This window comes from Haemorhous mexicanus, chromosome 2 (genome assembly GCF_027477595.1).
Source record: "Haemorhous mexicanus isolate bHaeMex1 chromosome 2, bHaeMex1.pri, whole genome shotgun sequence".
Lineage (NCBI taxonomy): Eukaryota > Metazoa > Chordata > Aves > Passeriformes > Fringillidae > Haemorhous > Haemorhous mexicanus.
The window spans coordinates 38217027-38230716 of NC_082342.1; the positions used below are offsets into that span (position 1 = coordinate 38217027).

General features: G+C 40.3%; 1 protein-coding gene across 10 annotated transcripts in view; it reads left to right on the plus strand.

Annotated features, from left to right (window-relative positions):
• DLG2 (discs large MAGUK scaffold protein 2) overlaps window positions 1-13690 on the plus strand; it is an 831288-nt gene that overhangs the window by 516089 nt on the left and 301509 nt on the right. For 9 of the 10 annotated variants that reach the window (XM_059838484.1, XM_059838487.1, XM_059838482.1 and 6 more), the window contains one exon: window positions 12903-13072. In XM_059838484.1, the coding sequence (XP_059694467.1) occupies window positions 12903-13072 (170 nt within the window). Of the gene's footprint in view, window positions 1-1933; window positions 2281-12902; window positions 13073-13690 lie in introns of those variants that run through there. The other variant, XM_059838490.1, reaches the window with a different exon arrangement.

Genomic DNA, 13690 nt, shown 5'->3' on the forward strand with positions numbered 1-13690 from the left:
CTATGTTTTAACAGCTGAATTGTCAGGCAAAGAGAATAGAAGTTTATGAGTAATGTTGGTGGTATTTGAAACTGATGAATTTTAGGAACCTCTTTATAGACATCGGTGATGGACGTTTTTATAGAAGTTTTCTTTTGTAACACAAAGCATCAGTACCTTCTCCTGTATATTTCTGAGCTGTATCTCCACTGCTCGTGACTAACACTTAAGGAAATTAACATGGTACTAGGACTCTAGCTTATGTAATGCCCATTGCACTAGAAATTCCATGCCGTGGTACTGAACTGGTTAACAGGTCTCTCTCCAAAGAGTTCCTTCATTACCCTTCCTGCCTGAATTACAGTCGCCCCAGAGTGCTGCAGTAGCAGAGCAGCATCATGCAGCCAAATCCAAGTGATTATTTCATCAACATGTTTGCACAAATACTGTAGTTACAAGTTTAAATAGCTCAGTCACAGTTCATCTGGAAGAAGCTTTCTGTGGTTGCATACCTTAGAAATCATCAGCTTTCTGTAGACTCTAGTATTAGTCAAGGAAAAAATATTTCACATCTCTTCCTGTACTCAACAGGTGTAGCACTCTAGGGTGGTATTGAATTTTTCATTTCTTTCAATTTCCATGAAACCTGAAAATAATATTTTATATGAAAATATAAACTGACTTGAGTGACCATAAAAAAAAAAAAGTTCCTTTTAAGCAGCAAAGATCTGATTTTAAATCTTGTAAGAAAAAACTTGGTCAGCCTTTTGTTTCTGACAGCCAAAACCACAAGTACATGGTGAGACAGTTCATACTCTGTCAAAACTCCTGGCTGTGGTTTGCATAAAGAATTTGGACTTTCAGACTTTAGCCAAGCCATATTTTCTGACAGTAGATCATTGTTGTTACATTCCTTACTCCACTTTTACTGCAGCTGTTAGAGCAGGGGTTCCCCAGAATACGGGAGTTTCAGTGTCAAACTTGCAAGATGTAGGAAAAGTTTATTTCAATGTGCTGCTCATGTCATGCCAACCTGTGTGCTACTCCAAATCACAGCAACACAAACAAGCTTGGTGTTTTCTCGGTGGAGTACCTTTTTGCACTCCACTCTGAGTTGCAGCTATGTTGTATGCAACCTAATGGTACTGATGCTCTGAAGCTGGTGGAGGTTCTTACTGAGCTTGAACAACGTGTTTTCTCCTCCTCCATTCACTTTAAAGCTGCACCTATGTTGGGAATAGCTATTCCAATCACACCTAAGCAGGAGGGAGGGTTTTCTGCTTGTCGGTGCAAGCACAGTGCTGCTCATTTTGTGCCCAACTTGCTGGGCCTGATCTTTGGTTACACTTTTCTTCTTTTGTGCTCAAGTTTCCCCATTTGTAAAATGGATACAGTGATCATTATCTTTGCCTCACGGGGGTTGTTGTGAAGCTAAAACGAGTTCATATTTGCAAAGCCCTTTGAGATCCCCAGATGAAAAGTACTTGTAAAAATCCCTGAACCTGGGATTGCCTCCTGGGTTATCTGTTGTAACTGGTTTTCCTGCACAAACCTGAACGCGCTGCAGACTCTGCTGGTGTCAGCTGGGAGGATTTTAACTTGGATTGAGGAACAGCTGAGCAGTTCAGTGCCTTCAGCAGGCAAAGCACACCTTGGTCCCAGGTCAGCACCTCGGCTGTCCCCTGGCTGGACACGCCACAGCCTGGCCCTGAGCGCTGCCATTTCCCGGGCTCTGGGCCCCATGGCACTCGGGACAGCCGGACCGGGGGCTCCTAGGGTAAGTCAGGGCTGCAGAGCCACAGCTGTCCCTGCCCTCCACCACACCTACAGCGCCTGGCCCGCGGCGCTTCCAGTACCTGCCAAGCAGCCCTGCAGCTGGGAGGAGTTTGGCTGCTTCCTGATGCCTCATTCATCCTAGGCTTTACAGAGATTTGTTTTCTTTCCCTTTCCTTTATCCCAACACCTTCCTCTCACAACACCCCACAGCTACCTACACCTCCTTCTGCTCATCCTTCACCTCTCCACTGTTCCAGTCCGGCCTCAGCTGTTGACGGGCAGATATGACTCCTTGTCCTGTGAGCAGCAATTTTCCTTCTGGCCACCATTAGAGGCTGCCAGAGTCGCCCAGATCGAGCCGAGCCAGCAGCAGGGGCTGGATGTACTGGGAGTTCCAGCACTCGGTTGCAAGTAGGAGTAGTTTCCGAAGGAAAGCATCGTTCATGGCAGTGGCAGGAGACGAGACGCAGAGAGACTGAGGATAACTTGGGAGTTAGAGAACGGACAGAGGAATGGAAAAATGTGGTAAGAGCAGAGGATATCAAAACTGAGGATTGAGCTGGATGAGAAATATTGAGGGAGAAGAAATGCAGGGTGGGGGAATATTTTGGGAGAGGGGAATAGAAAAATTAAACATTAGTTCCTATAGCTCTTGCAAGATGTTAATAAAGAAAATTTGATATGAGTTTGAGCGCTTTTAAGAGAATGCTTATGGAGCCCCTACCAGTCCCAGCATCCTGCCCACCCCTCGCATGCCCCCTCCTCTTCCTGCATTGTCCTGCCCATGCTTCCCTGTCTGCTTCCTCAGCCATCCCCTTGCTGCCATGAACTCGCCATGGAGCACAGACATTTAAACACAGCTGTGGGCTGGCTGGGGCTGCTGGCTGGGCAGCGTCTGCAGGCGTTACCTGGTGGAGCTGCTGGCCTCAGTCTCCTTGTGCCTGTGTCTGTCCTGCACTGCTGAAAAGCTTTTGCTTTTAGTAAAGTTGTTCTTTGTTTCCAGTGGGTTGAGGTGGGAATCAGATCTGCAAAGTGCAAAAATTTCTTCTATGTTTGGACAATTGTTTTGAATTGTCTTTTATACTTGTGTGTCTGGTTGATTTCCAACCCAGCAGCTTTACCTGGATGTATGTTTGTGTATTGGAGTCCCAAACTCTGTTTGAAGAGGATGCTAATTATGCAGAGGACATTTTAAAATGAATAATGTGGGAAGTGTAAGATCAGAAACTCTGTACAAAATTACCACAGGTGTGGCTTACCTAGCAAGAGAGTTAATTTGCCTTGAGTTATTCTGGCCAAGCAATAGCTGAGAGCTTGATGGCACAGAAAATAATTTCATTATAAATGATTTAGAACATCTGTACCTCCAAATTCATTATGCAGTGACAGGGTATCATTCTGCTTTCAGGATGTCTGTGATAAAGGAAAATAAATGATGAAAGAAGAGGTCCTCCTGCTGTAGATGTACTTAAACTTGAGTTTTATTCTAGAAGTTTATTTTTGAGTCTGTGTGCAAATTGAATGGGTGTCAGGTGCTCCTCCCCTCAAGCCCATATAGCTACACCCTGTGAGATGAGCTACCATTAGTTAATAACTACTCCCCATGCTCAAAGTGTGCATTAGGAGATGCAGCTCTTCTGGGAGGCATCAGACTGAGTGGGCTTTTGCTTCTCTCCTTGCATGGGGCTTGTATGTGAAATGTTTTTAATCTCTCGGATTTTTGTCAGACACAGAAAGAATAGCACTTATTTTTAGTATTGTTGGCTCAGCCCTCAAGTAGATATATGAGAAATTTTATCTGCATGGGTTGTTTTTTGGGGTTTTTTTCCAATGGCGAAGATTTAGAGAATTACATTTGGAGCTGATTTAGAATATACTGACATTTTTAGCACCTGAATATTATTGACCATCTTGCATTCTGCCTTTATGAGTAGATTTGAAATAATACTAAGTCAATATTGTACCAAATTTCAAAATTAATATTGATTTAGAAATCAATAGTGGGACACTGTAATTATAATCATTTTCAGAAGAAATATTATTATTTGAAGCTGAAGTTTCTTAAATTATATGAATGCCCATTGCATGGTATTAGTTTTGACATTTTGGTAAGAAATTCATTCCTACAGCTAAAAATTGCCTTGAATCTCTTTACCAGGTGTTTTTTTTTAATCAATAATTTAAAATACAAATACTTAGTGCATTTGGCAGCAGTACATTTTTGAAAGTTTTCAGTGCATGTGTCAACATATTTAAGTTGCACTGTTTCTTTATTTGGCTTGTAGTAATTTAAATAACCTATTTCTTAATTCTCTGTTGCCCTTGTGATCATTTCTCAATGGAGTGTTGAGCTACATCTCCGCATAAATTTTGGTATCTTCAAATTCCAGGTCTAAGAAGTCTTAAGAGTATTATACTGAAGCTGAGCAAACATTTTTTGGTACAAAATTAGGTCCAAGTTGTTTTTAAGTGCCGAAGGAAAAGAGCAAATCAGGGCTGTCTTCATTCAAAAAAGCAGTGGCAAAAAACACCTTTGGGGGGAACCTGCATTCACTGTCCTCTCTGGAGAATGTGAGGCTCCAGCTTCCAGAGGACTAGTCAGACCAATAAACTGGAGGGGCTGTGAAATCAATGTGGTTTTTTGGTTTTATTCTCTCAAGGTTCTTTCATTTTTTTAAAGACAAGTAAAGGTTACTTGGGCCAGAGCAACCTTGCAATTAGCATGGCGTAAAGCCAGGTAGAGGCTGTGGACCAGGGTCTCCTCTTTATGGATGCCCTGAGGACTGCTCAGCAGCAATCTTACACATGGACCTGCATACATTGCTGTGGTTGTTGGAGTTCATCACATAGAACCATTGAATGGTTTGGGCTGAAAGGTCCAAAAACCCTCTAGTTCCAACCCCCCCTGCCATGGACAGGGACACCTTTACTAGACCAGGTTGCTCAGAGCTCCATCCAACCTGGCCTTGAACACTTCCAGCAGTAGGGCATCCTCAGCTTCTCTGGGCAACCTGCACCGCACTATCCTTAGAGTAAAAGGGTGTTTCCAAAGGGTCTTCTCAATATCTAATCTAAATCTACCCTCTTTCTGTTTAAAGTCATTACCCCCTGGCCTGTTGTTGTGTGCTCTTGTAAATTTCTGTAATGTATGCAAAGATTTCATCAAGTCAAAACAGCAGGCAGAATTTCTGCCATCTTGCTATTGAGGATGCTTCCCAGTTGAGGAGCTGGTTCAGAATTTAGGAATGGGATACTAAGACTGCAATCTAAAGACAGCATTACATTCATGCATCTAAAGACAGCATTACATAAATTATACAAAGTACAACAGTTTCAGTGATGGAAACAGGCAATGAAAGTGTTTTTCTGAGATGACATTGGGGACAGCAGATTGTTGTTTTTATTTTTGTTTCTCTGACTGCCTAATCCTTCTGTTTATTCAATTTTGTTTTCATTCAGAGCTTATTAGATTTAATTTTTATATTTTTTTGCTTAACTGCCATTTTTGTCAAGAAAAAAAAGATGATAGAAAAAATTGACCTTAACTTTCCATTTTATTTCAGAGTTCAGTTGTAAATCTGTAGGTGTTACAGCCGAGAGGCATTCAGATATATAGAAAGATGAGTGGTGGTGTTTCCATCTCTGAAATTAAATCAGTGTTGCCAGTAGTTCAGCTGTATGCCTTTGGCTTGAAGAGCTTGTCTAGCAAGGCCCTTTAGGATGAAAAATCAGGTGTCACAGGTAGGAGATTATGATGACCAGAGAACCTATGTCTGCTCTCCTAACAAAAAGATTTTGGGACATTAAATGAAACTAATAAACAGCAGGTTGAAATAACCACAAGGAGAATTTTTAACTGGTAGCAAAGCTGTGAGATCAATTGATATAAAACACTGGAAATGTTGAGTTTTCATGAGTTTTGAAAAAGGTTAAATTAGTGTAAAAGAAATTTTCCAGGGATATTAATTGGAAAAAAGAAAAAAGGTATTTTTGGCCCACGAAAGTCCAGCGGCTGAAAATGTATTCTGGGTAAAAAATTGTGTTATTATTTTTCCTTTACCTTCTGCTAAAGGTCACAGTTAGAAGAGAAACCCCAGACTAGATGGAGCCCTGGTCTGGTTTATCACTTGATGTAGCTTTTATCTTCTAGATGAGCGAACACCTTATTCCACACATTTTAGCTCCGAGCTTCCCTATAGTGGGATCGTTCTGGCCATAGGGGCAGCACTGTCTCCATTTGGCTGAGGGCTGGATCTCTGTGTGAGCCACTGGGTGTCTGCTAGAGATGTGGTCAGAAGGTTCAGCAGGGCAGCTCCAGTGCAGGTCTTGCCTTGCTGCCTCGGTGTGTGCCTGCAGCAATCCTGCTCCCAGGGGCCAAGGTTTTAATCTACTGAACAGGGTTTAGTACTAAGGTTTGTGACTGCTCTCTTTTCTATTTCTGTTCCTGTTGGGAGCCACTAATGGTCCCCTCTTGAAATCAATCACTGCATGTCAGGATGTGCAGGAGCTCAAGGTAGTGCTAAATGAGCTCAGCATTGCAGAGCTGCATTAATATGCCATTTACCTGTGGTAATTGGCTGTAGACATATGGAAGATATTGATCTGGCTGTCTTTCTACTCCAGATCTACTCTGTCAGTGTCTGTGCTGGCTTGGATGTCTCTGGGATTTCACTGTGCCAATTTTGATGTAATATGATGTATATTTGAGGTCAGATTTCAGTTATTAGCTTGGGGAATATTTTCAGCCAAGAGGGGTGTGTGTATATATATATATACACACTTCCAAAACCAAACACCCTGTGATAAAGGCATTCCAAAGACATTCCACTTAAAAGGACAAAAGGATCTCTTTAGAGTGGCAGAAGGGGTTAACTCAGAGAGAGCACCAGCTTTGTCCAGGAAGTTCTCAGAAGCAGAGTAGAGTGCAGAAAGGATCCAAAGTCCTTTAAACAATAGATAAACTGCTTTTTAGCCAATTTTGTGTCTGGAGTGAAGTCTTACAGCTGAGTTTAAGGCCTTTAAGAAAAAAAAGGGAGAGATTTAAAAAAAGGAAATGCTGATGCATCCTCTATTGAAACTGTGTGAATAGGAACATATTCAAGCTTCTAAATATATTTTCTTCTAAGAGTCTAAAGGCTGCAGGGACTTTTCCACTCCTAATTATATAGTGCAGTATGCCGTCTGTTTCTGACTTACAACTTCAAAAATAGAACTCAGAGTCATAAATGAAACACAAAGAGAGGGATAAAGAGACACCATCTATGATAAGGAAATGCTCTGCTAATATTTTTACTGATGTTGTAGCCAGGCACTTGGGTTTTAAATTCAGTGACTGTTATGCAAGCCCTTTAATACACAGGCATTTCATTAAGAGGCTGTTTAAGAAGAAATCTGTGGGTAACTAAAGCACTAGCAAAGGACAAGCAGTGTAAATGTCTTGTGACAGTTCTGTGGCTGTGCTGGTTGTGTCTCAGGTCTCAGCCTGGTCATGTCTCTAACAGGGTATGGAAACACAGTCATTTCAAGCTATAACTTATTCTGAAATTCAGAAATATTTCCTAAAATCTGAGTTATTCCCTGACAGTTCCAGCTTCAGTCTCTGTTCTGGAAGTGAAATAAAGCTCAAAGTCATCTGGTAGAACACCTGCAGATCATGGTGGTTGGACCTATAGCCTCCCTGGATGTGATCTGAAATTCTTGACTGCATTATAGCAGGCACTTTTACCTCCAAAACCATCACTAGACTCCTGGTGTACAAAGGGGATATTTCATTTCTCATGCAAACTTTTGGAGGGCAAGAAGTAGGACTTAGTGCTAGCCTGTCCCTGGATATGGGAATTGGAAAAGTGACTGGGACTGCCCTGATCTAGAGGGAGTGAGCTGGATCTGCACAGGCAGGCTTTTGCTGATGCTCTTCCACGTCTTTTACCTTCTGCATTTAGGCACTAAGAGATCACTTTCATTTGAAAGGGTAAATGTCTATTTTCTACACCCAAAATACTGAAAAAATTCAAAGGAGTAACTGTGGGGATAACCAACACAATTTCAGGTCCCCCTCCAAAACCTTATTGGGTTTGGAGGCTGTGGGCTGAATGCAGGTAGTGTGCTATAGGACAGACTGGGTTTCCATTATATTGTAGTAAAATCTGCACACATACTTAAAGGAGACACATTTATGAGTTTTTTTTTTTCTTTATTTCAGTCTCTGGGATGATAATCATTCCAGTTGCTGAAATGAGTTGTGAGGCTGCAGAAGCACTGCACTAGGATTGAGCAAGCACACCCTGATTTTCAGCAGGGCTTGTTAGCTCAGCCATCCACCAACCTTGGGGCTCCCAGGGCCAACAGACTGAAACTGGCTTGCCAGTGCAAGGGGAGAAAGCATCTGCCTGGGTGAATCTGCTTAGGGAAATGCTGTGCAAGAGCTTAGTTCCTGTCTTTGCACACACACACACACACAGCTGCCTTTGTATTTGGTTGAGGTGATTGCCTTTTGGCTCTCACTTCTGAAGACTTGTTGCAAGGGCGAGTGCAGCCAGGAACAGGCAGGGGACTGCTTTGCTTGGTTATCCAGCGTTTATGCTGAGTGTGCCTGGGGGCTGCAGTGAGGGCTAGTTCCTCTTTGAGATGAGCCAAGAAGGTGTAGACTCTCCTCTGGAAAGCTTATTTAGATTGTAAAGAGGAGACAAAGGAAGCGGGATGCAGGTGAGGTTTTAATCCTACATTTGTAGACTATGAAAGAATTACCTGGTGGAGGTTGCATGCAAAGAGCTGGGATGGCACCAGGCCAGCATCGTTGGGGAAAAGCCCATATTTTATTGAATTTTTTTCAGTGCAATAGATTAATGCCATTGATTCAGAGGCTTGAATGATGATGTTTTTCTCTCAGAAATGAAACGTTGTGGGTTTAGTCCTTATTTAATTTCCTCAGAACTAAAAATAATTCTGTTCTTGTTAGTAGCATAGGTTAGATTCAATACTTTAAATATTGCCTTTATGTTAAATACAGTTAGGTTTACCATTTTATTGCACCAATATTTCCACATATTTTTAAATCAAAATCAATCCTAAGATTTCAAATTATGATTAAGTTTGGTTCTAATTCTGCTGTGTTATTTGTAAGTTACAAATCCCTCCCCCCCATCATAAATTTTATCAGGTAGTATTTTCAGTAGTAACCATGAGATATTTGGAATTTCATTATGAATCACATAAGTGTCAAATTTTGAGTTAGGATTGGCTGTTACCTTCTTCAGACCTTTTCATAAGCACTAGTTCCCCTCCAGTTTCCAGAGACAGACAGGAATTTGATAAATATTATCTCTTTATTTTTGAACTAGACATAGGAGTAGTTTTATGCTACTTTACAATGTCAGGAAGGGGTCTAAGAGTATACATGAATTTGCTACAGAAATTGGATCATGTCTCTAAGGATCATTATACATAAGGAAACTATGCCCTAAGGTGCATGCATGTCATTGGCATTTAGTGTTAGCTCTGTATTCTGTGATTTTAAAGAGAGATGTGAAGACTGTTTTAGTAAATGTGATATCCTTTATTCTGAGATCTTACTGGAAATTAAAGAAAAAATTATTCCTCTTGGAAGGAAGTTATATGAGCCAGTATCAATATGTACATTTTTTACCCCATATTCTGTAAATTCTAGTTATTATGGAATAGGAAGGGTGTGTATTGAACTAAAAAAAAAAAAAAAAAAGCAAAGTAGGGGAGAATCATTCTTCTCTAGCTAATGGGCTAGACATATTCTCTTAAGGTCAGATAAACTAATTTCAATTATTTGCTGATGAAATAATCCTTTCATCTTGCAACCTAGAATCTTGTGTTCTTGCTTAAGGTGCTGTGCTCTTGTGAGTTCTGGAACAAAAAAAAAAACAACAGTTTTGTAGGGTAACTTAGGCTAAAAGGGTTAGACAATGGAGCAAAGGATAAAGTTTAGTGTTTCTTTGTCTTACCTCTGTAGCCTATCTGGTATCTCCATGCTGATATAGAGAGGTGTATATCTACCTGATATATTGCATAGTTTTGCACTCATTCTTTCTCCCATTATAACTATTTTTACCTTGATTTCCATGCTCTGACTAAAGAATAAAGAAATTCCATCTCAATTTGAGTTTTTCTGAGGAGGCAATTAAAACCAAAATCAGTTGGCTTTGGTTAGAAAGCATCAATGAATGCTGGCCATTCTGCAGTGGAAAGCGTGGTAACTCTACTTTTGAAAAGCAGCATTGTCCCACTAAAACAATTTAGCTGCAGGTGTCTGGATGATAAGACCTGTGGATTACTCCAGGATTTAGTATCATGATGTTGATCCACGGAGTACAGAATATTCCCTAGCTCTATAGTCTATAGTTAGTTCCAGTTAGCTTTGTTGTGGAGCTTCAAGTGGGTTAATGTGTGTTGGCAGGACCATTTGGTCTTCTGGGGCTCTTAGCTGCCACAGCAGGCTGCTTTGGGTTTCCCTGCAGGGCACCATATTGCACAGAACAAGGGAACAGAATGATCATTACCAGTTGTCACCTACTATATGTCCAGTCAGTGCCTAAGGACTGTACTCGTCTTCTTTACTTACAAGTTGACTGAAGCATTTATCAGCTTCAAGGATGTCTGCAGTCTCTTGAAAACAGAAAAAATCAAACTCAGATGAATATATAAATTTAAACCCTTAAAAATAGGGTTTTTTTCCTTAATACAAGCCCTTATCTACTTTGAAGATAGTAAAAATTGGTAATCCTTGGAGACCCTGTCCTTCCCTCTTAACAAAGAATCTCTGATATTTCTTTTACCAGTTGTGGCTGTTTTACATGATTGTTGCGTGTGTTCTATATTTAACTATTCAGGGTACTTCATATTAAAGGTATACTACAAAAGTTTTGCAGAATATGTTCATTATGTTAAAGAACTCAGATGAGCCAGTGTGCCATATGAAGAGCTGCCAAACTCATTTTAATTCGTTGCCTATGTGGGGGATTCTACAGACCTTAACCAAATTAGGTGTATGCATAATATTTAAAAGCAGGCCTGAGGAGAGCTACTTGGAGATACTGATGGATGAGAAGCTCAATGTGACCTGGCAATGTGCACTGGCAGCCTAAAAAGCTAACATGGATGAGGTTCCTCTAACCCAAACCTTGCTCTGATTATATGATAATACAACTACTGTTGTATGTGTTGGTGAAACTGCTAGGATCTCTTCTATTGGACTTGTGTTATCTTGGATTATCAGATAGACCTTCTCCTGGGCACAGGTCTGTCAGTCACCATCTGAAACCAACTTACAGGTATAGGGCATATCCAGCAATAAATGAGAAAATAAATCACAAAAAAAAAATTTTGCTATAGACTTGGCAGGTGAACGTAAGGCCAGGAAAATGCATCGGAGAGCTGCTTGCAAGGGCAGACTAGTTTTGTCCCTAATGGGTAAGACCTTAACAATCTGAAAGAATTTTCTTAAACTGGGTTTAATGACTCTTTTGCTATTATGCTTTTAGGTTTATTTTGTTGCAGCATGTGCATATATGTTCTTGAATATTGTATTTATTTATTAAAAAATGAAAAATTAGCCTCCTTATGAGGGAGAAAAAAAGCCTACAGGTGTGAGAAGGCATAGAATCATACTAGCATAGTTTGGTTTGGGCTGGAAGGGACTGTAAAGATCCTTTAGTTCCATCATTCCCAGCTCTGGGCAGTGACACTTTCCATTAGACCAGGTTGCTTAAAGCCCCTCCCAACCATGCAAACTTCTGGCATTAGAGTAAATCGCCAAACCTGACCTTTTAATGATATCTAGAAACTTTGTGATACAATATTTCTTCTCAGAGGTGAAGCATGAGCTTTGTGTCCTTTCCAAGTTTAACCAGTTTCAATAAACTGTGTTCTTTTGTCGTTTTTATTTGTGTTTGTTTGAAACAAAAGCAGCAGCACAAGAACATGACAAAAACCATCCTAAATTCTTAAGAGTTCTTATAAACTTAGGTAAAGTTTCATTCTCCCTCCATGTGCTAAGACTCCTAATCAATATCCAGATCAAGTGTTCTTTTGTTGTAAAGAGTCACGTTTGATAGTTGATTTTTATGTATGGAAACATAGCAGAAATGGGAATATTTTTAGCAACTCACATTTACTTCACTGATTGTCCTTTCAGTCATGCAGAAGAACACATTCATTTACAATATGCCTTTTTCTTCTGTACCCAAAATACTTAGAGGCATCTCACAACAAATGTGCTGCACAAGAGCAGTAGAGTCTCAATTAATCTAGTTCTTTTCACTTGTCCTCATTTGCAAAGAAAGGATGGCACAGTAGTTAAGTCATTAGCCTGCTGCTTTGGAGATAGATTTTACTGCTCTTAAGTTGTAGATTTCCTTTCCAACTAGGACAAATCTGTCAGGTAAGCAGAATGCAGCTCCATCTAACGAGGTCATTGAGGGAAATTATATGTCCATCCTCAGATACTTTAGTAAATGCTCAAAGATTATGAGGGAATTTTAGTAGTATTCTAATAAAAAAGAAAATGCCATTACCATACAGCAGATCTTGTAGCTTACAGTGTTGAAAACAAAAAAAATTAATTTGAGTAAATTATTTAGCATCAGGCACTCTCTTTTATATTGTCTGCTTTTTGTAGGACAGCATTTTTACTATGACAGCTTTTGTATCACACTATGAGATTTCCATAAGACCGACTGTAAGTTGTCCTTACTATGGTCCATAGTAATAGCATGCAGCGTGAGTGTTTTAAAGCAATTATATTGTTTAATCAAAACTGTTTTCATGAAGTCTGTAAAGACAAATTATTACTTATTTCTATCACTGTAGGGCATGTAACCTCAGTTTCTGAAGGAGTATGGTAGGTGTGAGTGATGGGGTGGACCCCACTTTGAATCAGGTATGGCTTTTGGAAGGACTGAGTGCTCTGTCTCATTGCTTGTGAAGCATATTGCATTGTCTGTCATCTGGCAGACATGGACTTGATGATCCTTATGGGTCCCTTCCAGCTCATCATATTCCGTGATTCTCAGATTCCCAGTGAAGTCATCCTCATTTTACAGCACTGCTGACAAAACTTTGTTTGGTCCGAAGTACCAGCTGGAGCATTCAGTACCTGTGGTTCTTTGCTTTTCTTGTAGGGTCAACGATTGCATCTTGCGCGTGAACGAGGTTGACGTGTCGGAAGTGTCGCACAGCAAAGCCGTGGAGGCCCTGAAGGAGGCTGGCTCCATAGTGCGATTGTACGTCCGGCGAAGGAGACCTATACTGGAGACCGTCGTAGAGATCAAGTTGTTCAAAGGACCGAAAGGTAGATGAGAAAATTAAAAAGGCGTCCATTTTAAACTTGGTCTTTAACCTCTCTTGTAGCTTAAATGACATCTGGCCTTGTTGCTTTGCTGACTGGTTGACGTGTCAAATACTGAAATGTAGTTCATTTAGGTGGGTAGAACTTGAATTTGTGGTTGTGTCTCTTCCTGAAATGTAAAGGAGTTCAAGGAGTTGTGGTTTGCTTCATTCGATGTTTACTCTCTCATTACCTTCTAAATACACACAGAGATACTATGTGGCAGCACATATACTACCTCTAAAGTTCCTCTACTCAGATCTTTGACTTTGATTAAAGGTGCTGTTGAATATGGAGTTTCTGAATTCTTCCTCATTTCAGAAGGTTTTTTGATTATCCAGCTTGCCCTCTCTACTTTCATTGTTTTTTTTCTAGTTATCTTTGGAACATGAGGAATATCAACTTACCCAGATGCATAGAAGAATTTTATTTTATTCTTCAAAAAATTATGTGGAAATCTAGCACAAAAATCCTTCACTAGTCTAAATGAGCTTTAATGCTTCCAGCAGAACCTTCTGGTTACCAAACAGAAAGCCAAATTCCTTTCTAGAAGCATTTTTCTTCATATCTAATTTCTGGACA